This window comes from Arctopsyche grandis, chromosome 10, assembly GCF_051622035.1.
Source record: "Arctopsyche grandis isolate Sample6627 chromosome 10, ASM5162203v2, whole genome shotgun sequence".
Taxonomy (NCBI): domain Eukaryota; kingdom Metazoa; phylum Arthropoda; class Insecta; order Trichoptera; family Hydropsychidae; genus Arctopsyche; species Arctopsyche grandis.
Window position 1 is genome coordinate 16,962,622 of NC_135364.1, and position 25,479 is coordinate 16,988,100.

At 34.2% G+C, this 25,479-nt stretch overlaps 4 protein-coding genes across 5 annotated transcripts in view; 2 read left to right on the top strand and 2 right to left on the bottom strand.

Moving 5' to 3' along the window:
- LOC143917709 (uncharacterized) overlaps nucleotides 1–6,780 on the top strand; it is a 50,442-nt gene extending 43,662 nt beyond the window's left edge. Inside the window, exons 2-7 of the mRNA XM_077439288.1 lie at nucleotides 649–711; nucleotides 2,294–2,485; nucleotides 2,570–2,711; nucleotides 2,796–2,974; nucleotides 4,032–4,285; nucleotides 6,312–6,780. Of these exons, the coding sequence (XP_077295414.1) occupies nucleotides 649–711; nucleotides 2,294–2,485; nucleotides 2,570–2,711; nucleotides 2,796–2,974; nucleotides 4,032–4,285; nucleotides 6,312–6,780 (1,299 nt within the window). The remainder of the gene's footprint in view (nucleotides 1–648; nucleotides 712–2,293; nucleotides 2,486–2,569; nucleotides 2,712–2,795; nucleotides 2,975–4,031; nucleotides 4,286–6,311) is intronic.
- Nucleotides 6,781–8,380: 1,600 nt separating this feature from the next.
- On the bottom strand, nucleotides 8,381–10,189 carry ND-SGDH (NADH dehydrogenase (ubiquinone) SGDH subunit). Its single transcript, XM_077439714.1, has 3 exons — nucleotides 9,978–10,189; nucleotides 8,793–9,048; nucleotides 8,381–8,709 (listed from the first exon to the last, which is right to left on the bottom strand). Exons 1-3 carry the CDS (start codon nucleotides 10,139–10,141, stop codon nucleotides 8,557–8,559), a joined length of 573 nt encoding a protein of 190 aa, XP_077295840.1. The 5' UTR covers nucleotides 10,142–10,189; the 3' UTR covers nucleotides 8,381–8,556.
- Nucleotides 10,190–17,583: 7,394 nt separating this feature from the next.
- LOC143917591 (E3 SUMO-protein ligase ZBED1-like) lies at nucleotides 17,584–21,044 on the top strand. 2 transcript variants are annotated; one of them, XM_077439148.1, is made up of 2 exons: nucleotides 17,584–17,679; nucleotides 17,775–21,044. In XM_077439148.1, the coding sequence occupies exon 2, from the start codon at nucleotides 17,788–17,790 to the stop codon at nucleotides 19,627–19,629; it is 1,842 nt and encodes a 613-aa protein (XP_077295274.1). In that variant the 5' UTR covers nucleotides 17,584–17,679; nucleotides 17,775–17,787; the 3' UTR covers nucleotides 19,630–21,044. The 2 variants fall into 2 exon arrangements, with proteins under 2 accessions (XP_077295274.1, XP_077295275.1); XM_077439149.1 differs by having other exon boundaries at nucleotides 17,600–17,679; nucleotides 17,754–19,807.
- On the bottom strand, nucleotides 21,044–25,174 carry ND-75 (NADH dehydrogenase (ubiquinone) 75 kDa subunit). The gene is made up of 12 exons (XM_077439146.1): nucleotides 25,064–25,174; nucleotides 24,128–24,315; nucleotides 23,726–24,057; nucleotides 23,508–23,649; nucleotides 23,211–23,432; nucleotides 22,797–23,136; nucleotides 22,566–22,717; nucleotides 22,411–22,498; nucleotides 22,223–22,335; nucleotides 21,814–22,151; nucleotides 21,577–21,724; nucleotides 21,044–21,496 (listed from the first exon to the last, which is right to left on the bottom strand). Exons 2-12 carry the CDS (start codon nucleotides 24,308–24,310, stop codon nucleotides 21,350–21,352), a joined length of 2,205 nt encoding a protein of 734 aa, XP_077295272.1. The 5' UTR covers nucleotides 24,311–24,315; nucleotides 25,064–25,174; the 3' UTR covers nucleotides 21,044–21,349.
- Nucleotides 25,175–25,479: the final 305 nt, after the last annotated feature.

Genomic DNA, 25,479 nt, shown 5'->3' on the forward strand with positions numbered 1-25,479 from the left:
TATCAAACTTAACCATCTGCTTTTTGTCGCTGGTTTTCATGGCGCTCGTTTCATAAGCAATTTACAAATCCTTCGGAAACAAATCTCGAAAATTGCATATTGATAGCATAAATATACATTTATTTACAAAGCAAGAAGCGACGTTGATCATGCACAACCAATTTCTCTATTTTGCAAACGACTCGACAATCAAAATAATCGTGATTGTGCACTATTCAATTAGGCATCCTCGATGAAGTCTTCACGTGATGTTTTCTGCCTTCAAAATATATACATACTCATATATGTAGTAATATTGCTTACGTCAAATGGTGTAGTTTTATTTCTGAAATAGGTGAGTGCTTAGTAAAAGCAATTTAAAATGGAAGCTCGGTAGAGGTCTAGATAATTAGTCGCCTCTTTCCCGTGCAATCGTTTAACGTCACTAATCCTGTTAGTTCAACGAGTTGGACTTGAATTGTTAGTCCTTGTACCCAATTAAGCTTTCTAACTATCTACAAGTCTATGCCTACTATATTGAAACTATGCACATTTAATATTAATCTATAATAAATCGGTATTTTAATGCTTTCTTTTTATAACATACAGAAATATCTTAAGATTTATTTTAAAAACTATTCATAAAATTATCGTATTTTTCTTTCTCAGGATAAGCTGCTTAATAAATTAGAGGAAAACGAACCCGAATTAGCAACATGTCAGGAAGAAGAAGTAAGTTTTAAATAGCAAAAATTAATAGAGGGACCGAGAAGTAATCAAAATATTTCAACGAGCTCTTTCGCAGTCAGTTTGTGTCGAGACATGGTCGAGTAAACACTTAAGTTTTGTTATTATTTTAAAGTTATTGTTTCTATTAAATTTTTTTTTCTACCTGAGGAAGGATGTCGAGACCAATAGAGGAAGAGCACTTGCGTCATTTTATGCTGTTTATGTTAGACCAAGTAATGAAGGCAAACGAGCAGTGGAAAAAATCACCGATACTTACGGAGATATTCTGAAACTAAACAAGTGTCATCGGTGGTATAAACAATTTAAAAATGGGAATAGGGACATCAAGGAGATCGCACGAAAAGCAGAGCTCAAAAATTAGATGATGATATCCTGACGTCAATGGTGGAATCAAATCCTCGTCAAACCATCGAGGAATTATCGTTGAAGATTGACTGTCCATGGTCTATGTATAGTTCAGGATCATCTTCGTCGCATAGGAAAATTGCACTGAATATTTTTTTGATTACTTTACGGTCCCCCTAATATATATTTAAATTTAAGATTGAGTTTGCTCTGTATGCCTGAAAGAGAACACATTTTAGGTAACCTGTATTATAAAACCAGATATGATATCGATTTAAAAATTAAGGATTCCAAAATTACCGCCTGTTGTCACTACCGGTACTACCGTTTTACAACTATCGGTATATTCCAGTAGTTATTCATTTAAACAATAAGTGCAATAATATTGAAATAATTTGCAATAAAATATTAATTAATTACATATATGAGCCGTTATATTTGAAAGTGGCGGAAGTTCAATTTTCAGTTCCAAAAACACTATTTCTGTTTGACTTAATTCACAAATTGCTATCACTTATTTTGTCCACATGTCCAGAATCCCGGAAAAGCAGAATAAACATATTACATACAAGCCACCATTATTTTTAAATATGTAATGTTAAACGCAAAACATAATATTTAATGTTTTGCAAAATATTTCTCGAAATGAAAAAAAAGTGCCAATGCCACTTTCAAATATAACAGCTCATATGTTTTTGGAAATAGTCTCAGAAATGCAAAGATATTCTCGGCATACTTTATCTTTGATTTTAAATTTATGATACGCTTAGCAGCTCCTTTGAATGGCAGGTCAAAAAGAATGTAGTGTTGAGTCATTTTTCGACTTGTCTATACAAACTAGTCAATACACCGTTTTTTTAATTGAAAATAATTCAAACAACATATAATTGAAATTGTTGTATTTCGGTACTACCGGTAGTCTATTTTGTACTACGGTTAGTACTGAAAAACCGCTAGAACCGGTTTCGATAGTACCAGTATTGGAATCTCTAATGCATGCGTAGACGAATCTATTCAAAACGTCTTAACTAACTCAATCGTCAATCACTATTTAATTAAATGTATTTTTTCATGCAATTCAAGAAAAATTTTCCATAAAATGTTTGCGTCTATATATTTACCAAATTGAAAGACTTTGTTCTATAGAAACTGATTAAACTTTTCACCTAATTTATATAAATTCTATCGATTGTTACTATTCTTTTTACTTTATTTCCAGTGTGTCATATGTGTGAATGCCAAAGCAACGATGCAAACATCGCCATGTGGTCATCGAGTGGTTTGTCGAAAATGCTTCGTCAAAACAATTCAAATGGCCGTCAGCCAAAGGTTGCTACCTCTACGCTGTGTTATCTGTCGTGCCAAGATCTTACGCCTGAAGCAAACTCTTCCAACGAGCAAGAGTTGGCAGGTACTAATCATTCGAACACCCCATATATGTATATTTAAAATACCAAACGTGCCGAAAATTTACGCAATTATAAATGTCGATTAGGTGCCAGGATCAGCCAGCACCTACTCCATGGGAAAAGCATGGGGACTGGCCGGTTCGGCTAGCGCATACTCGGTCGGAGCTCACTCGGTTCCGAACTCTGCTAGTTTATACTCTATGACGAGCGGATCCTCGTCATTATCAGGTATTTATTTAGGCTAGTGAAACTATGGATATGATCAAAATAGTGGAGGTATCGATCGTAGCTGATGATTGGAATTGTTTCAAGGAGTATCTTCTGTCTCGTCAAGTAGTGGAGGTATAGGTGTGGGTGGCGTTGCAGGATGTGGGAGAGTTTGCGGTGGTGGAGACTGTGCAGGAGGATGTTTGGGTGCTGTACCTAGGCGAACGGCATTTAGACAACCCACTTCCAGTGCTCTACGTAGATCTCAACACCACTCTATGAAGGTAAGCTGTAAATCTTCAAATATTCTGTAGACTATGGTGAATAGCAGCTCTACACGAGTTGACAATCACCTCTTCTTTGTCCGTTGCAATAAAATGTTGTCACGATATAGCATATTCTGGAATTTGCCGAAATACTTTTGGACTTTTACCACGGTTTTTTAAGATTTACCAATTTTCTGGATTTTACATATTGTCTTTTCATTTTTATTTTATCTTCAATTTATACCAGGAAGGCCAAACAGGTAACCCTAATGCGCCTTCCTGGCCAAAAACATTATAAATTTGATAAAAATATTATGAGTATTATACAAAGTACATAAATACCGGTGGCCGTCACCGTATCGAAAGTCGAAAAATCGAAATCTTTATTATTGTTCGTTTACCATGCATACATATGAAGAGCGGGTAGTATATATACATATATCAGTGGCGTGCGGTAAAATTCTCTCTTTTTATTGTCGTACAGCCTTAGTTAATTTGCGCGAGCAGGACAACAAGAGGAACAGACTGTTCCTCTTGTATCCTGTCCGTACACACAGTGCCGGCTTTACACCCGATGGTGCCCTCGGTCAATTTTTTCTAAACACCTTTATAAATAACTTTCGCCTTTGGCGCTCTAATCTAAAATTTTAAATGGCTTTTGGCGCTCTAATTTTAAATTTTAAAGCGCCTTTGACGCATCGTTCGGCGCCCTAGCTTATTTGCCTAGCGACCTAGCCCCTCCCTAAATATATATTTGCTTTTCGATCTTTCGACTTGCGATACAGTGAACCAGACCCTTCAGCGAAATTCGAGATTGCTTAAAACTTGAGTGTTTGCGAAAAAATGGGTAAAGTTGCAAATTTTTTTGGAACCGTTTCAACGAAAATCAGATAAATTGGCTCTGATAGGAAACGATCGATCTGAATCCAAGGTCTGACCAGCAGAAACCAGTGGGATTTGAACCCATGAACAATGTATTCAAAGCATTATAAATCTAACCACTAATCTATTCTGATGGTTTTTATTTAATTTATTTGTTTAAGCTGGTTTTCATTATTGACTGTGGTGTTTTCAGTTACGGCTGCAAGATTATAGAGGACACGGTTATTCTAGCGACGCATCTACCCCCATAGGACGATTACCTCCGATTAAAGAATTCCAGAGAGACTTTCGTGCTTCCCAAATATCGCATCCTAAAGATATTCGAAAAGATTCAAGAGTCACTCCAGTGGGCATAACGAAAGAAGACCTCGTATCGGTGGCCAACACTCCTGCAGGATATCTTCCCATCAATACTAATCCAATTTGTTCGACATCGACCAGGATAAGGTAAAGATCAAATACATGGAATAAATTTATTCAGAGTAGTAAAGCGACAGACCCTTATTGGGGCATGATACAAAACACAATTTGAAATTTTTATTATGTAACGTTATGAAGATTTGATACAGCTATTCACGGATACTATACATATGACATAATTCGCTGTTTCCAATGTGCAGTAATCATTAGGATCGGATGTATTTTGTATTAATCTTTCTTTCACGTTCAATTCTAGTTCGGTAGTGATATGCATTTGTGTATATTGAAAATTCTATCATTCATACATTACGTGTTAATGTGTTAATACATACATTACACTTAGGAGGGCTGGACACCAGCGCCTGGTCCATACAAACGTATTACACTTCTCCCTTCCTCAATTATGGCACTAGAGAAATTATTTTTTAATATGCTATGGATGTCCACCATTGGGATGCATCTATCGTTTTATTTTTTTTTGATTAGCTATTTTTTATAGGAGCTGGGAGCCGCCAAACATCTATAAATCTAAATGCCTCTTTTTTACAACCACGAAGAGTCCAGCGTGCTTATTTAACGGTCGATTTTAAAAGAAATACGCGCATAGTTGCACAGAAAATATCTTTCTCATAACGAAGATGAATTTTTTTTTAAAATTGGTCCAGTTTTGGAGGAGAAAATAGGAGAATACGAAACCACGATTTTGTCGATTTAAAATACGTTTTATCTGGTCGAAGCGCAACTGTCGCACTCACTCAATATATATACTCAATATATATATTGATATATATTGTCGCATTCACTCAATATATATATCGAAGAAAGGAACGGCAACAAAATTAAGATTTCAGGTGTACAGCCCTCTTAATGTTTAGGTGTAAATTTCTTTTTAAAATGTGTATAATATAATATTTTAATGACTTGTATTTTACTGGTAAGTATTTTAGTCTATTTTTGTCAGTATTTAAATATAAAAGGTCAGTATTTAAACATAAATGGTCAGTATTAATGTTAAATGGTAAGTTTTATTTTGACGAATGTCTAGTATTACTTGTTGGTTGGTACTACCACAAGGTTGATAGACAATTCCATCCAACAGGAATTACTATTTGTTCTGGCGAAAACACACTGCGTGGTACATGGTACGTGTTTTTTTTAAATACTTTTAAACATACGAAAAAACGCAGTACCCCATGTCCATATACATACATGGTACACAGTTTCAAAAATCTCCCACAGGAGTGTTTTCATTGATATTTTATTCTTGTATTTATCCTTGCTTGACAGAGATCGATAACGGTGATTCCCATATTTGAAGAAATGTAGAAGAAACTTGTCGGTTGCATATGGATATGCATACACGTGCGACCTCCCAAACATATGCATTCTGCACGTGCGACTACACCCGACTTCGGTTTGGGGAACACCCACTGTTACATTCGTTTTTATACTGACATTTAATAATATGATACTGACTATTTTGTTAATAAAATACTGGCCGAAAACTGTTTTATATACTTACAGAAATTGATGAAATTACTGGTCATTTAATTTGTTGCCTATTTTAATCTGTTCTAGTATGATTATTTGTTTTAAAAACTCTCTTATTTTTAAGACTTATGCCAAATTTAAAGCTTTCAGAATTAAACGGCAGATTCTTCGTATCATATACATAAACTTCTGCACAGAATTTCAATCCCAAACTGTTATTATTTTACAAAAAGTTTGATACTGGTCAAGAATCACCGCACAAATTTTTAGTATGTACACGAACCAGTTGTAATACAATGTCATCTATTGATAGAAGTCTAAACAATTAATTTGCAGTTCACATAAAAACAGTGAAATTTATTCGAAACTGTATAAAACAAAATAAAATATTATACTAATATTCCAAAGTGATTTATTTTATAATATAAATAATTTTATTACTAGTATAAAATCCAATCAATAGATGGCGTTATATTGTGAAATTTGATAGGGTTAAATTTAACTACTTGCACATATAGAAAAAAAATTAAAACTTTCTTAATTAATATTTTATTGATTTCAGATGCGCACACAAGATCTTAACCCAATTAGAAACGACTCCAATGAAGAAATCGTCGAATTATCGCATCCCTCAACGGCAAGACAGGGATGATAGTTCTAGCAATAAAACTCGCGTTTGCAATAATAATAATACAAGTAATAGTGAAAAAGAATCGATTTCGGCAAACAATGCACAAAGTTTAAAAGTGAAAGGCCAGGAAGAAATTAAGAAGAAGGAAGATGATCAGCAAAGTAAGAAGACGGAGGAGAAGAGTAAAAAAACTGAGAAAAACGACAATAAAAAGAATGAAACGGCCGAACGAAAGAAGGAGGAAAAATTAAAGTTAAGGTTGGAGAAGGAGGCGAAGAAGGAAGCCAAGCGGGAGGCGAAAGAAGAGGAGAGACAGGCGAAACAGCTCGCTAAGGAGGAGAAGAAGAAAGCTAAAAAAGAGGCGAAACAGGCACTTTTAGCCGAGCGGGACAAAAAATAAATTTTGATTACATACGTATTAAATTATGTATAAACATTTGTTATATGAGTAGAAAGCTAGTAAGTGTCAGTAGCATGTCAATTTTGAAATGCAATATCACTTAGTGTTTAACATCGGACGACGACAACGTCCGATGACATGCTTCCAAATTTCAGAATTGGAATTGTAATTGTTATAATAATATATACATTAATAAATAAAACTGTCCATCGGATATGTATAGAGTAGTGTAAAATATTTTGGCAATAAAATTAAAATTATTTCGATTTTAAATAGTCATAGTTTAAATTAAACAAAACACTACATAATATAATAATATACATGTATAGGAGCGTATACCATGGTGGAATATGTTCGGAGATCAACTGTGGAATGTTCTTGTCAAAGAAATCTATTGATATTTGAAGTCTTCAAAGGTAATAAGGATCGTTTTAGGAGTTGAAGAGATTTTATAAGCTTCCCAAAAACTATTTTTTTTATAATTAAATGTAGAACTAACGACGGGTGAAGAGCAGATGCTTCGCCCGAGTTGAAATTTATGCATTCATATATATTATATAAAAAAAATGTTCATATGTAGATACGGTTAGAATATGCTATTTTTTACAAATTACATATATGTATATATATACATATATGTATATCTATATATTATATAAGTATATTTTCATAGCAAAACATGTTTATTAAACGATTGATTCCAAGATGAATTACTCAATAAAAATTATTATATACATATATAAAATAATAATATTATACTTTTGACTAAAGAAAGTTTAATGTTCCTTAAAATCTCTATAGCATGTAACAGGCTGCGCACCCTTCTTTTTGTGCGAATTGTTCTTCTCGCTCTCCATGGATTATTTGTAATTAAAAACAAATATATATATATATATATATATATCTACAATTGAGTTCAAATATTCAAAACAGAAAGCGCAACAGACAAACAATCACACGGAAAAAATAGACACGAAAACAATGCCTCATTTATACGAATATTCACCATACTATAATATTAAAGGCAATAAGAGCACCGAACATCATTGCTAATTTCTAAGGTTGTTTACGCTAAAAAATTTAATTGAGAAAAAATGAAACTAAATGTACATAAATACTACAATCTGATTTATCATAAGCATTACAATAATTAAAGAGTTACTTTTTTTAAATTATTATTCAGATATGAATGGGGCAAACTAAATTTTATATGTAGAATTCGATTTAAAATAACCCTTTTCTTCTTATTCAAATTAAAATATAGGCATAAAATTTTTAACTAAAATAAAAGTTAACTAACGAAAACAGATTAAGTAAAAAAAGTTCAGACAAACTCATACAAAAACATCCACTCATATATGTGTCGTCTGTTGTATAAAAATGCTTAAATTTCTTATAATCATTAAAAACTGTTACATTCGTTTGTATGTAGATTAAATTATATATATTTCTAAATATATATAATAAGTATAACGGTAGCTATTCATATCAATTTACGTAGTTTAGTTAAAACTGTAATCAATTTTTGAATCAAGGTCCTAATGCTGAGGTAATAGAATTGGTCAATGTAATGTTAAATATGTTAATAAAAATGATGAAACAAGCTATTGTCTATTTATTGTGCAATACATATATGTATAATCAGGAGAAAAATGAAACAACAATTCAATAATAATCAATTATATTACATATATCTACATATTAAATAATGTGAAATGATGCTTGCAATTAAAAATAAACAGAATAACATTTCACATGCAAAGCAAAAATTTATTCTTAATCATCACCGATACGATTGACAGTCTCTTCGTGCGATTCTTTAAAGGCACGGATATATTTGGCGGTGACAGGCCTGTAATAATATGCCTGGTAATCACCACGTTCACCCATTTTCAGCTTAATTTGAGCTTCGAGTTGTCTAAGTAGCGCCTAAAATGCATACAAAATAAAATTATTTTATTAAATTTAATTAAAGATTTGATACTGTCTTTCCTTTTTTTATTTGTCAGTACCTTTTCATTTTCTTCGTAGAGGTAGTGTAAATATTTCTCGTAATCTTGCTGCGCGCTATGCATTATATAACGATAGATGAATCTCGTTATGGGATGCCTTTCATATTCCCAATATTTAGGTGTGTAGTTTTCGGGTATCGGGGTGAGCTCGGCTGGACCGATAAATATGTTTGAGTACAAGATGATTAGAGTAGCAGGTATAGCACCGACAACCACGTAGTAGTGCAGCATATCCTTGAATTTGTGCCATTGCCATCTGAAATGAGAAATCACCAATCATCTTAGTCGATTTATACTGTGTTCAAATTATCTAAATTAATCGAACGTTAGATATTGATTTTTAAGTGTATTTTGTATTCAACACATTATCTTGGTCAAAGACGATTCGGGTTAGAATAAATTCGTTTTTTCTATAGAAATGAGTGAATATGAATGAATAATAAAATTTTATAACTTTGTTAATCCTCGTCGAATTCGATCAATTTTTTGACGCATTATATTCATATACATATTGTCTAATAGTGATCAATTCTTAACCGTTTGCCCGTTATGGAAGCTTTGGGCGACAAGTCTGTAGCGCGGCTGTCTTACATAGAATTTCTGAACTTTGCACGGGATTTTGAGGCTTATATGCGCCTATTTCAACTGTTTTAAGGTTCAAAATTGTTTGAATATATTACTGAGAGTTGAATGCCATCTATTCAATTTGCTTAAAATGAATATATACCAGTCAAAATTTAGTTTTTTGTGGAACCATACTGAAACCTCGTTTAAGCGACGTCACGTCTTCATACAATTACGAAGAATGATTATTTGACAATTAATCCATAACTACGAGATATATTATGTATTTTATTGCTTAAAATAATACTTTGTGTTAATTAACATATCTGGTTACTTGAGTAAATATTAAAATCTGTATTTAAGGTCGAAAACTCGATTGCCAAATTTGTGAAAAAGGTGCCGCGTACAGGGCTTGTTCGCTATATTTATTGCCGCGGGCAAAGGGTTAAACCTAACCTAACCTCAAATTATAAGCTCTTTAAAATGATCAATTCCTTAAACAATAACCAATTTCTTTTAAAACCCACCCATTGATATAGTAAAACACTAGGACCGGTATAAATAATAATAATGTGGCGAGTTTACAAAGTGACAAGATATGTATGTTTGTTGTGTAATCACCTGGAAGGCGTGATGCGGAAAGAGTTTCCAGGTGCCCCGCTGAGAGCAATCGCCGAAACGGAAAACTTGGCCCGGGAGCCGCCCGCCGCCGCCGCCCCCACCCCCGCCCCCGCGGCCCTCCCCGCCGCCCCCGCTGCCGCCCGCAGGCTGCTCCACACCGACATCTCGCTTCTCGAACACTGCAACGCACACGCTCTCAAGAAGGGCACTGCTGCACCGACTGGCCAACTGACGTTTCCCTTGGCACCCAATTTCACGGCCATGTCGACCGACTATGTACATTCATATCAGGCTTCAAACATCTAGCAGCTCCCGAACAAACATCAGCCAATGATACACTTGGGCGCCGCACTTTTTTTTTTTCCCGTGAGGGGAAAACCTTGCATAGGCACCCCCGGCCCAAATTCCAGGGGGAGTGTGGGATTCTTACTCACTAAAAACCCCTCTTTCTTTCAGCTGCTGCCGAACCCACACTTAAGCATTACCAGACAGCAGCTGGCCTTGCGCAATACGCTCACACAGGAGACAGCAGAGACCCACCTCAGGTCGCGGTGCTCTTATCGAGTCCTACGACTCGGAAGCGGGCCCCTGGCGTCTCCTTTCCCTTTCGGACTGCAACTTCTCCCCGATCACGGAGGCAGCAAAGGCCTCCCAAGCCGACCAGCTCCCTTTGTCGCGAAGCATCGAACCCATCACCATCCCCGTCCACAGCGTTTCTTCCCCAATCGCGACTTTGAGGGCCTCTCTAGGGGCGTCCCACGCAGGACAGTGAAGCAATGTGTGCTCCGCGTCATCGTCAGCTGCCTCACAGTGGTGGCAGCTTGGTGTTGCTTCTTTCCCTATCTTGTGAAGGCAGGTTCTGAAGCAACCGTGTCCTGTCAACAACTAGGCTTGTGTAGTTCGCGAACGAACTAGGTCGTAAGAGCGCTCCCACAGGTGAACTAGTCGAACTAGTTCCCTCACTCCTCGTTCCTTAGTTCACTAGTTCGTGACCGAATGAGCGAGAGTGGGACGGCACTACACTACACTACGGTACGTGACGATTGGGCGCCCAGGACGATTGGGCGATCAGTGTTACTCGCCACTGCGACAATTGGACGACGAGACTGGCGGACTCTGCGTCAATTGGGCCCTGCGTCAATTGGGCGCCCATCGCACTGGGCGATCATCGACTGGCCGACGGCGACCGGGCGACCAGGGCGCGTGGGCGACCACCGACACGGCCCGCTGGTGAAGTGGTCGCCAAGCTTACGTAAACTCTGCGTTTTGCAAGGAACGACCGCGAACGGAGCGTTATAGGAATTTCCGATGCACTGACAAATATTCTACCTACATACATATGCTTTATACCGCTTTATTTTTCGTTTCAGTTTTACCAATTTTTCGTAACAACACGAATCATACTATTAATTTTTTTCGCTATATTATATTACATTTGCTGGAATTTTATATTAAACGTACTTTTATAAATACATGTGTAGCACCTTTTCACAAAAAATAATTGTAAGATGACAAATCATATGTACCTACATATTCTCCAAAATAATATAAAAGAAAAATGATCGATTGAATCTTTCGCGCAGTGCTTTTAGTTTTTTTTCAAATGGACACACTTTTTTTTCTTTTAAATGTTATATTTCAGTTTTATCAATTGGATAAATTCACACTCTATTCTCAATTTTCTCAACACTGTATTAGTTATACATAATAACAAAATATTTTCTAATAGCGATTCTCAAAGTTTTCAAGATTATATTTTTTTTCAATGATGAAATACGTTTACGAAAAAAAAGCGCATACTTAAATTCGTTCGCGGAGCTCGAATAATTTTTTTCGGCTTTTCCCATAATTAAATTATTACATCGTTTACGATTCGCAGAGGCAATTCTCGAAAAAAATAGCTTTTTAAAGTAATTTTAAACATCTCCCGTTCTATGGTTATTGTTGAAAATTACATTGAGCCACAACAAATCACGTTTTTTAGTTACCAGAGCGGAGACTAACCAATCTTTACTAACTTTGACCCACTGAATTCGAATATGATATTGATTTTTGCTGGTTGGTGATTGTTTACGAGATATGAGCGTTTAAAAAAATGCGCGATTTTTACAGTTTTTTGGCTTTTGCGGTCTTTAACTCAAAACCTAGTATTGCTGTGCTCAAAGTGAGTATTGGAATCAATAGTCAGATGTTTTTCCTATTGATTGTGATATTGCATTGCTTTAAAATACTTATAATTAATTGTCTAGCGAATTTTAAAAGTAAAAAAAATATTTTTTTTACGGATTTTTTCTCCGTGCTATTTTGCATTTATTTGGCAATTTTTTTATTTCACCTCGTTTATAAGAATTGGTTTTCTATTTCAATATTTTTTATTTTTATCTAAACGTACTAACTCGAGCGGTAATTGCAATTTAAATGCTTTCGTTTTTGTTGCTCAGTGTTATTATAGTCACATTAAAATCTATATGATAGTTTATAGTAATTAAGGCTCATTTCGTTTATCAATAATTTAATAAGGTATATTTTTACTAATTAATATCTTTCGCTTTTGTAAATTCGAAACATACATACATATGTATAACGAATTATGTTTACATCTATAACTGTCATCCAGCGCTCATCTGTTCATCTAATGTATAATTTCTTTAATAATATTTTATGCGTATAAAATATTACAAAGACCTTAATAATACCGCGAAGATAAATAATACCGCGTCTCATAGGCTAGGCTAGAGATGCTCTGCAAGTCATTTTGATAAAAGAGTTCTCAAAACGACTTTTGACAACTGTTTCTCGAACTACTTTTTTTCTTGATTGTTTTACATGACATGTTATACATACATATGTAAGGTTTTTCAACGGGTTTTTGCGGTATCATAAATTCATGGCCCTCAAATTTGGTTTAAAATAATGCAATGACGTAAATGATTTTATACCCTTTATCCTTTTATTAAATTCAAATTATTCTGAAATGGTTTTCATCGTTTTTTCAAAACCTCTCCGATAAAATAAACGTTTTTTATTCCAAAAAAAATGGCAAAGTTTCAAAGCGATCCGAAAAGTTTTAGGAGGTTTGTCCAAAACTAAGATAAACCTTGTAATTTTCAAATGTTATAATTAGCATGGAAATAATTTTTTCAATGTATGTATGTGTTGTATGAATGCATGTACATACATACATATGTACATATGTTATTTTGAAAATTTTCAATTTAATATTTATTTTCATTATTCATCAATGAAAAGTAAATCAAAAAACTTTATTAATACTATGATTTGATGAATATACTAAATACTGGCGATTCTAGAATTGATTTAATGTTGAGAGTTACAAATTTTACACGTTTTGGATTTTCGTAAGATTAAAAATAAGCACCAATCACACGGTTGATCCCATATTTTATCGAGATACGAGAATCTCGAATTTTCATAATAAAATATTCTCGAGAAATGAGAATCTCGTAATTTTACAATAAAATATTCTCGAGAAACGAGAATCAAAATTTCTTGAGAAATCTCGAGACAAGATTTCTCGATCAGAACCTCTAGTTCTATGGTTATTGTTGAAAATTATGCTTTTTAAATAATTATTTAATAACGAGTCCATAATGTTATGATGCGTTTAGGTACATATGTATGTATGTACATATATCAAAAACTACGTACATAGATAAAGTAAAAATTAGCCGTAAGAATTAAAAATATAGACATTTTCGTCATATTAAAATTTTATATGATAGTTTATAGTAATTTATAGTAATTAAGGCTCATTTCGTTTATCAATAATTTAATATATTACTATGTAGGTAAATATCTATTGCTTTTGTAAATTAGAAACATACATACATACATATATATATATATATATATATATATATATATATATATATATTTATATATATATATATATATATATATATATATATATATATATATATATATAAATATATATATATATATATATATATATATATATATATATATATATATATATATATATATATATATATATATATATATATATATATATATATATATATATATATATATATATATATATAACGAATTATGTTTACATCTATGTATAACTGTCATCCAGCGCTCATCTGTTCAACTAATATATAATTTCTTTAATAATATTTTTTCAAGCCTATTTCACCCTTTTGCAAATGAAATTCACCCTTTTTGCAAATGAAATTCATCCTTTTGCAAATGAAATTAGTACTTTTGCAAATGAAAATTAATCCTTTTGCAAATGAAATTCGTCCTTTTCAAAAATCGTATTAAAAAATAAAGAAACCGAATTAAACAAAATGTGCTTTTTATGTATTATAGTTTAAACTTATATTTATATTTGTACATACCATAGATATTTATTTAGAAGGTGCAAATACTATTTTTATTTTTTTATTTTCAATTTTTCAATTTTCATTCTGTTAATCTGAATCAATTTTCATTGTGTTAAGTGAATTTCATTAGCAAAAGGGTGAAATAGGCTTGCAAAAACTGTATATAAGTATTTTTATTTTTATTTTTGAACATTAAATTTGTACGAATATCAACACAAATTAAAAATCATGCGGTTCAAAGTCACCATGCACATTTTATTTATATTTACTTTATCTATGTATGTACGTAGTATAGATTAAGTTTTGTATAATTTGTTTTCGCATTCCGTTACGGATCCCTTCGACAAAAAAAAGGGTAGGTACCTGGGTCAGATTCATTCTCGCTCGGTTTTCGGAACAATAGACTGACCATTTAAGACTCGAAATATCTCCTACAATAGAAAGTTATAAAAAACTCCTGAATGCTAGACAATAACACGTTTTGTATATATATCTATATGTAGTATTTTTCTTTGATATTCAATGATGAAATTCAAATAGAAGAAATATCGCATGATTTTTAATTTGTGTCGATATTCGTACAAATTTACGTAAAAAATATTCGTACAAATTAAATGTTCAAAAATAAAAATATAAATACTTATATAATAGCGCGAATTGCATCGGCTTTCGATGATCTTAAAATAATATTTTATTGTAAAATTACGAGATTCTCATTTCTCGAGAATATTTTATTATGAAAATTCGAGATTCTCGTATCTCGATAAAATATGGGATCAACCGTGTGATTGGTGCTTATTTTTAATCTTACGAAAATCAAAAACTTGTAAAATTTGTAACTCTCAACATTAAATCAATTCTAGAATCGCCAGTATTTAGTATATTCATCAAATCATAGTATTAATAAAGTTTTTTGATTTACTTTTCATTGATGAATAATGAAAATAAATATTAAATTGAAAATTTTCAAAATAACATATGTACATATGTATGTATGTACATGCATTCATACAACACATACATACATTGAAAAAATTATTTCCATGCTAATTATAACATTTGAAAATTACAAGGTTTATCTTAGTTTTGGACAAACCTCCTAAAACTTTTCGGATCGCTTTGAAACTTTGCCATTTTTTTTGGAATAAAAAACGTTTATTTTATCGGAGAGGTTTTGAAAAAACGATGAAAACCATTTCAGAATAATTTGAATTTAATAAAAGGATAAAGGGTATAAAATCATTTACGTCATTGCATTATTTTAAACCAAATTTGAGGGCCATGAATTTATGATACCGCAAAAACCCGTTGAAAAACCTTACATATGTATGTATAACATGTCATGTAAAACAATCAAGAAAAAAAGTAGTTCGAGAAACAGTTGTCAAAAGTCGTTTTGAGAACTCTTTTATCAAAACGAACTCATAGTAAAAAATACCGTTTTGAATGAGTTCGTTCATTCGGTCCAAATATTTGAAAATATATAATTTCTTGTAAGGTCTTTGTAATATTTTACACGCATAAATTATTATTAAAGAAATTATACATTAGATGAACAGATGAGCGCTGGATGACAGTTATAGATGTAAACATAATTCGTTATACATACATATGTATGTATGTTTCGAATTTACAAAAGCGAAAGATATTAATTAGTAAAAATATACCTTATTAAATTATTGATAAACGAAATGAGCCTTAATTACTATAAACTATCATATAGATTTTAATGTGACTATAATAACACTGAGCAACAAAAACGAAAGCATTTAAATTGCAATTACCGCTCGAGTTAGTACGTTTAGATAAAAATAAAAAATATTGAAATAGAAAACCAATTCTTATAAACGAGGTGAAATAAAAAAATTGCCAAATAAATGCAAAATAGCACGGAGAAAAAATCCGTAAAAAAAATATTTTTTTTACTTTTAAAATTCGCTAGACAATTAATTATAAGTATTTTAAAGCAATGCAATATCACAATCAATAGGAAAAACATCTGACTATTGATTCCAATACTCACTTTGAGCACAGCAATACTAGGTTTTGAGTTAAAGACCGCAAAAGCCAAAAAACTGTAAAAATCGCGCATTTTTTTAAACGCTCATATCTCGTAAACAATCACCAACCAGCAAAAATCAATATCATATTCGAATTCAGTGGGTCAAAGTTAGTAAAGATTGGTTAGTCTCCGCTCTGGTAACTAAAAAACGTGATTTGTTGTGGCTCAATGTAATTTTCAACAATAACCATAGAACGGGAGATGTTTAAAATTACTTTAAAAAGCTATTTTTTTCGAGAATTGCCTCTGCGAATCGTAAACGATGTAATAATTTAATTATGGGAAAAGCCGAAAAAAATTATTCGAGCTCCGCGAACGAATTTAAGTATGCGCTTTTTTTTCGTAAACGTATTTCATCATTGAAAAAAAATATAATCTTGAAAACTTTGAGAATCGCTATTAGAAAATATTTTGTTATTATGTATAACTAATACAGTGTTGAGAAAATTGAGAATAGAGTGTGAATTTATCCAATTGATAAAACTGAAATATAACATTTAAAAGAAAAAAAAGTGTGTCCATTTGAAAAAAAACTAAAAGCACTGCGCGAAAGATTCAATCGATCATTTTTCTTTTATATTATTTTGGAGAATATGTAGGTACATATGATTTGTCATCTTACAATTATTTTTTGTGAAAAGGTGCTACACATGTATTTATAAAAGTACGTTTAATATAAAATTCCAGCAAATGTAATATAATATAGCGAAAAAAATTAATAGTATGATTCGTGTTGTTACGAAAAATTGGTAAAACTGAAACGAAAAATAAAGCGGTATAAAGCATATGTATGTAGGTAGAATATTTGTCAGTGCATCGGAAATTCCTATAACGCTCCGTTCGCGGTCGTTCCTTGCAAAACGCAGAGTTTACGTAAGCTTGGCGACCACTTCACCAGCGGGCCGTGTCGGTGGTCGCCCACGCGCCCTGGTCGCCCGGTCGCCGTCGGCCAGTCGATGATCGCCCAGTGCGATGGGCGCCCAATTGACGCAGGGCCCAATTGACGCAGAGTCCGCCAGTCTCGTCGTCCAATTGTCGCAGTGGCGAGTAACACTGATCGCCCAATCGTCCTGGGCGCCCAATCGACCGTGTCCCCTACACTAATACTGCCGCTCGCTCACTGCACATGCGCTCGTTCACTCTTACGATCTAGTTCGTTCGCGAACTACACAAGACAGTTCGTTCGCGAACTACACAAGAATTTCATTAGTTTGTGACCGAATGAACGAGAGTGACGTTAACCGAACGTTAAACAAATTTTAAAATAATAAGACTCTGTCGTTATCAGGTAGCTTATGCTTCTAATGTATAATAACAATTTATTCATTTCTTTAATATACTTTAAAAATAGTTTACGTATAGGGTTAATGTGTTTTGTTATAGGCTATTTGTTACGATGTCATCAAAAAGAAAACATAGCCCCTTGTGGACTCATTTTACAGAAGACATTGATAATAAAAAAGCGAAATGTAACCATTGTTCAACAATAATAAGTATTGCGGGCGGATCGAATGGTAATTTAACCCGACATATGAAAACAAAACACCTTTTGATCCCATTAACTGCTGAAAGACAAACACCGATATTACCTAGTTTAAACTCACTTCAATCAAGTCAAAGCACATGTGAATCGGAGAATATAATTTCAGCATCATCAAATATAGTAGACTCCCAACAATCGATGACCCAATACATTCGTAGACCACCGCCAGTTCGAAAGATTGAGCAAATTGATAAACAACTTGTCAAGATGGTAGCTAAAGGGCATCACGCCTTAAGAATCGTAGAAGAAACAGAATTTCGTAAACTTATTGAATTAGTTTCTCAATGCCCAGGCTATAAACTACCATCAAGAAAAACGTTATCGGAAAATTTAATGTCAAGAATTCACAATGACGTCATGGCTGAAGCAAAAATAAAGGTACAAGCAGCACCAGCGTTGTCTCTTAGTACTGATGGTTGGACGTCTAGAAATAACGACAGCTATATAGCTATTGTAGCTCATTTTATAAATGAAGAGACTAAACTTCACTCAGTATTACTTGGTTGTATCAATTATAAAGAGCGACATACTAGTCAAAACTTGTGCGACTTTATGAAAGTTGTTATGGCAGAGTGGAACATTTCACACAAAGTTGCCGCCATTGTTAGCGATAATGCAGCAAATATCTTATCTGCTGTTAGACTTGGTGATTGGCGGTCCATCTCATGTTTCGCTCACTCTCTAAATCTTGTTGTACAAGAAGCTACGAAAAAGATATGTGACGTTTTGGGAAGAGTTAAAAATATTGTCGAGTTTTTTAATCGTAGCACACAAGGAAAACATAAATTGGCTGCTACGCAGCAGCAAATGAATTTGCCTGTTCTTAAGCTCAAGCAGGATGTACAAACCCGCTGGAATTCCACTTTTGACATGCTCAAGCGAATAGTACAGGTAAAGGATGCAGTGATTGCTACCGTTGCACTTCTACGCCCTGATTTAACTTTAAATGAAGGGGACTGGGAAGTAATAGAGGAAGTTTTACCGTTACTCAGTCCATTCTACGAGATTACCGTAGAAATAAGTGCCGAGAAAAACGTCACTTTATCTAAAATAATAATTTTATGTAATTTACTAAAAAAATTTTTACAAAGACATGTTTCTTACAATACAAAAATAGTTGATGTGCAGTCTCTGCTAAAGAAAGGCATGGAAGATCGTTTCAAAGATATAGAGAAGAGTATGTTATACGCAGAGTGTACGATTTTGGATCCTCGATTTAAGACGAGGGGATTCAAAAATCAAAGAGCCTGTGAAATGGTAGTACAAGCCCTTAGAAATAAAATCGGCCAAGTACAATTAGTTCAAGGGGATACTCCAGAGGCTGTTCCTACTTCCAGCGACGCATCAACATCTATACCTAGTAATAAAAATAGCTGCATATGGGATGAATACGACCAAGAGATACAAAAAATTACTAGGCCAGATAACCAGCTTGCTGCTGGCATTCGCGAATTAGATAAATACCTAAATGAAGAGTATCTAAATCGTAAAGAATATCCGCTTCAATGGTGGCATGAACGTCGTTTGATATACCCTCACGTTTACGCGTATGTTTTGAAAAAATTTTGTGTCGTAGGAACATCTGTGCCCTGCGAACGCGTTTTTTCAGCGACGGGTCAAGTCCTTAATGAACGTAGAACACTACTGTCATCGAATAAAGTGTCCAAATTGATATTTTTACACAGTAATATGTAATATTTTTTTTCCATTATATTTTTTTTTATACATACGATCTCACTCAAACAAGTCATTATGTTTAATTGTTAGGTAACAACTTTATAAGTGTAAGTGATATTTTTTATAAGAACTAACCAGTACCTAATAGTTATATAATTGTTGATTATTTCTAAAAAAATATAAAAAATTTGATTATTTTTGTTTTCTTTTTTGCGTCATGTGTTATTCTTTCATCGAGCCAAAACGAGCGAACGATCTGCGAGCGAACGAACGAGCGAACGATCACGCGAACGAACGAACGAACGAGCGAACGATCTGCCTTTCACTGATTCGAGCTGGGAGCTGGCGAACTAGAAGAGCGAACTAGTTCGTTTAGGAGCGGCGAACTAAACTGAGCGATCTCAGTTGCGAACTACTATGCCCAAGCCTATCAACAACTGGGTGAGGTGGTAGTTCAGGTCACCGTGTTTCCTTCCGCACCATTGCTTCAGGTCACTGACGAGCCTTTGCGTCCACCTTCCCCCAGTAGCCGACTCCCACCGTTGCTGCCGCTGTATCATGGTGGCATCCCTCGCTTCGCTTCTTTTCAGCCCGCCGTGTGTCGCCTTTCACTCAACCGCAAGCAGATTTTGATTTTTTTTTTGATTCGCTTCGTTCACCGCCTTTAGAATGCCCGCTTAAGAGAACGGAGTGTCAACTTTGACCTGTGAGCCTGTGGGCCTGATCACAATTGCCTCCGTCCTGAACTTGGACTTTTTGGGTTTCAGCTGTGGGGGCGCGTTCTCTTTCTTCTTCTTTATTTTTTTTTCCTCCCGCGTGGACCCGTCTTCGTCCTCCATTGGCAAATTGCTGGAATCCGCTTTCGTCCTCAGTGTTCCTCTCCTCATTTCCTTTTTGAGGAGTTTCCGCTGCTCTCGCCTTTGGATCTCCCATTCAGCATCTTCCGTCTGGGCACACGCATCTGTCGTTGCCACTGGCACGTTCTTGATAGTGATTGTAGCATCACTGTCATTTCTCTCCTCTTCCATCGACTTTATCACCAAGTTGTAGATTTCTGTTATCTTCTCTGTAATCAGCGACCGTATGTTAGGGAGCAGAACCGATGAAACAACATCAGTAGCAGACATAGAAGTAGTATTGGTATTAGATTTGATATACTTATTGCTCCTTCCCCAACCTTTAAATTGAAAAGTGGAAGCGACTTTGGCCTTATATTTGGATCCTCCACCCACCCCTATGGAACAATGTACTCAGTACTTTGACTTTAAAATCCAAATGACTGATGAATAGTTAACCACTCACTGTTTGAAAAAAATTGGTCCTTTTTGCTTTATTAATTACATAGGAACAACCTTTTTCTTTTATCGACAATAGAAAATCTTTTAATCAAATTACAAACAATCTATAAGAGAATATTTCAAAATTCATCAATGAAAAACAAAAAAAAAGTTTCATTTTATTTTATTATTTGACTGCCGCCTATAATAAAATATCAATAAATCTATCCGAAAAAAAAACACTTTTTAAGTGTGTATTTTTCTCACATATTTTTCACTAAATATAAGTTTATGTACAAAATGTTAAATATCCTCACATAGCACTTATTGACTTCCCAATACTAACCAATATTTAAAATTCAATAATGTCACAGAAAAGAATTTAGCTTTTTAACTTCAAATTCGAAACATGGGAAATACAAGGTTATATATAAATAACAAAATAAATAATATAAATTGATTTAATATTTTGAGGATTTTTGTTTGATGACCGCCTGCACGCACTTAGCCATTGTGGGGGAAGCTCTACTGATAGAATCTGTCATGAAGAAATCTTCTAGAGACTTCTGCTGCACATTCAACTGTCCAGAAATTGTTTTCGAAATAGCCTGCACATACACAGATAACATATGTAATTTTAATGTAAACAAATACCTATCAAACAAATAATACCACACATTTAACATACCTCAGACAGTTTTAAAGATTGGACAAAGAAATTATTTTCTTCACGGTTGCCATATTGTACCAAAGACGGGCACACTTCACTCAATCGATCTCGAACTTCATTTAAATTATCATATGGCAATGGTTTGCCAATTACCTCCGACAAAGCTCTAATATCAAATAAAAAATACATACATATATCAAAATATTAGATAAAAGTCAACAACCGCATGTATAATATATACATATATGTAAATACCGAATAATTTTCCAATCTTCGCGCGCTTTTCCTGGTGGTGTTACAGCTACGAAAGTTTGTTGAGCACGACCCTCAGCATTTACGTAAGTTGCTTGCTTTTCAGTATAGGCAGCTCCCGGTAAAACTATATCGGCTATTTCAGCACCTTTATCACCATGATGACCTTGATAGATAACAGTACAGTCTGCTGGAAGATCTTCCCTAGTAATGGCACCCTCGTCAGCCCCAAGTAAGAAAACCAATTGAGGTTTTGCTTCACGTATTGCTGCTACTCCTGGAGTCCATCCAGCATCTAATGCTGCAGCTTGTGATGCAACACGTTGCAAAACGTTCAAAACCTTAAAATACATTTATGTAAAAACCGATTCTGAATCTTTATTTCAATTACTTGTCTTAATAAAAAAATTACCTTCCAAGATTGGTCTTCAAGTCCTGATTGAATTCGAGACGCTAAAGTTTGCAAATTGGCTAATACAGCTGATCCATCGCCTCGTTGTACTTGATCGACTCCCAAAATTATAACTGAAAAAAATTTAATGATGAAATAAAATAATTGAATCAATATTGAAATTATAAACTTAAGTAAAATTAAAATACCAGGTCGTTTAGCCGATTGAAGTTTCTTAAAGAATTCTCCTCTTCCCGCGGCTAATTCGGCCAAAACATTAGCATCTTCGCCTAAATGCTAAAACAACACGATACTTAATACATAAAATAATTGTATTTAAAATTTAATTATATTATTTAAGTACCATATAATCATATGTGAGGTCAATTTTGGGACCGACATAAGCAATGTCACATTCCTTATGAATATAAGCTTTACGAATTCTCGAATTGAGCAATGGAGCTTCGTACCTCGGATTAGTGCCTATTAATAAAACTAAATCTGCATTCTCAACGTCTGAAAAAATTAATTAAAATATTAAATAAAAATATTCGAATACAAGAATGTAAAATAATCAAAAAAACCGCTTACTTACCGGCAATTTTAGTATTCAATAGATACGAAGAGCGCAAGTCAGTGCCGGATCCTTCCTGGGGGAATATTTGTTCCGTACAACACAACTCGGAGCCTACACTGTTCAAAAGATCTTTCAATGCTACTAAAGCTTCAGCATCGACCAATCCACCGGCGACGGCAGCCAACTTATTTGGTGAGCAGGATTTCATAGCACGAGCGGTCGCCACTAAAGCATCCTCCCAATCACAAGGTGTTAAATTTCCGGAATGATCTTTAACCATAGGTGTAACCAATCGTTGTCGTTTCAATCCATCGCAGGCAAAACGAGATTTATCAGAAAGCCATTCTTCATTAATTTCCTGTAAAATATTACTAACATATTATAATATTATTAAAAATAATTCAAACATGTACTCTATTCAAATGTTCAAACCTCATTAGTTCTCGGCAAAATTCTCAAAACCTCACCCGTCCTTGTGGCCACTACTATGTTGCTTCCGAGAGGATCAAGGACATCTATAGAGTCAACCTTGCGAGTTTCCCACGGACGAGCTGTAAAGCTATAAGGCTTGGACGTTAATGCTCCGACTGGGCACAAATCAATTATATTTCCCGACAACTCGGACAAAAACATTTTTTCAACATATGTTCCGACCTGCAATGTAACAATTTATTGTATAATTTCAATCAAGTAATCAACGAATATATGTAGAAATAACAATAAATTAACCAGCATATCTGTTCCTCTGCCGGTTGTACCAAAATCGTCTATGCCAGCGACTTCGGAAGCGAATCTAATACAACGTGTGCAATGAATGCAACGTGTCATGATTGTTTTAACTAAAGGTCCTATGTCTTTATCTTCAACGGCGCTAAAATATAAAAATATATATATAAAACATTAATTGTTTAATATTGAATTTTTGAAGTGAAATGTATGAAATTCACCGTTTTCCAGAGAAATTAATATCGGCAAAACGGCTTCGATCCGATCCGAAAGCCATAGATTGATCTTGGAGATCGCATTCCCCACCTTGATCGCAAATTGGGCAATCCAATGGATGATTCACCAGCAAGAATTCCATGACACCTTCTCTGGCTTTGCGAGTCATGTCTGAATTGGTTTTGATTCTCCAACCCTTCATTACGGGCATAGCACAAGCGGCTACAGGCTTAGGTGATTTTTCCACTTCCACCAAACACATCCTGCAGTTTCCGGCGACGGCGAGACGTTCATGATAACAGAATCGGGGAATTTCAATACCGACTTGAGCTGCAGCCTAAAAACAGTTTTAAACTTGATAATTTTCATACATACATATATAATTTAGGATGATGAGAAGTACTTGCTTGTAAAACTGTTGTGCCTGGCAAGACTAGGACAGGCTTATCATCGATGAATACTTCGATCTTTTCGGGTGCTTTGTCTGCTAAGCCTTTGCACAATACGCTGCATGGTCCCAATCGTGATGTTGATGTAGTCGACGAAAGGGACGGCAACGACAGTGCCCTCGTAAGAGTGACACGAAACATTATTTCTAAAATGCATAAATGAAAATCAAATAACAGTAAAATATGTACATATTATATACTATGCAAAATAAAAGCTTAATATTGTCGACAAATTAAAAGTAGTCATTAAATGTTATTTACAGTATAAATAACAATGTACTGTGACTCACCATTTTTAAATTAAGTTAATTTTTCTATTTAAAAAGAAAAATTCAGTATGATAAAATTAGATATATATGTACATACATGTCAAAACACTATTCACGTAATACGGTTCCAATATATTCACTTACAGTAAACACAAATATATTATCAAATACCATTATTTTATATATTTTGACGTAGAAACATGTTGAAGAGGCCTTCGCTTAGTATTGGATGGTGTAACTTTCAACGAAAAATTATTACTCGCAGAAGGTTCTACGTGCTATATTTTAGAAAATTGCAAAAATTTTAAATATTGTAAACTTTATTTAGTTAAATAGCAATAAACAGCAACGGATCACATAAACATTGAGGTTACGTTTATCCTTATAAACTGCAACAACTTGAAATCAATAAAAAAAAAATCCACACGAAATAAAAATATGCAAACGACTTTCGATTAAAAACAATCAATAATATTTTTCATGAGCTTTCAGTGACGCAGTTGACATTAGCAAAGTGTAAATGTCAATAATTGAACCAGGTTAGGTAACCGATGGGGGGGCGCAGGGGGCCGAGGGGTGGCCGGTTGCGGGGGGGGAGAACGGAGAGAAGAAGAGTGCAACTTGCCTGAAATCAGGAGTCACCGACAGCTGATATTACGTAAGGGACCTTTTCGAGCTCCGCCACCGACGTTGACAACTCCGACACCCCCACCACACGATCCCGATTTCGACCATCAAATTATTTGCAAACAAAACACTAGAAATCGGCCATTAATCGATTTGCACAAATATTTATGAATCTCTGAACAAAATGAAATGATCCTTGTTATACCATCTAAGTTGAGTCATTTTTTTTATATTATATATCTTTATGCCCGCTTTCGACGTTGGTTCCTCCACTCCACTATTTAAATTTTAGCGAAGTTTTAAGGTCTGTTCATACATATCCAGCACGACCCGTATCCTGCAGGTGTCATGCAAGTGCGGATAGTATTCTTTGGTACATTGTATGTACGTATTCATACTCCATTCGCGCATGCG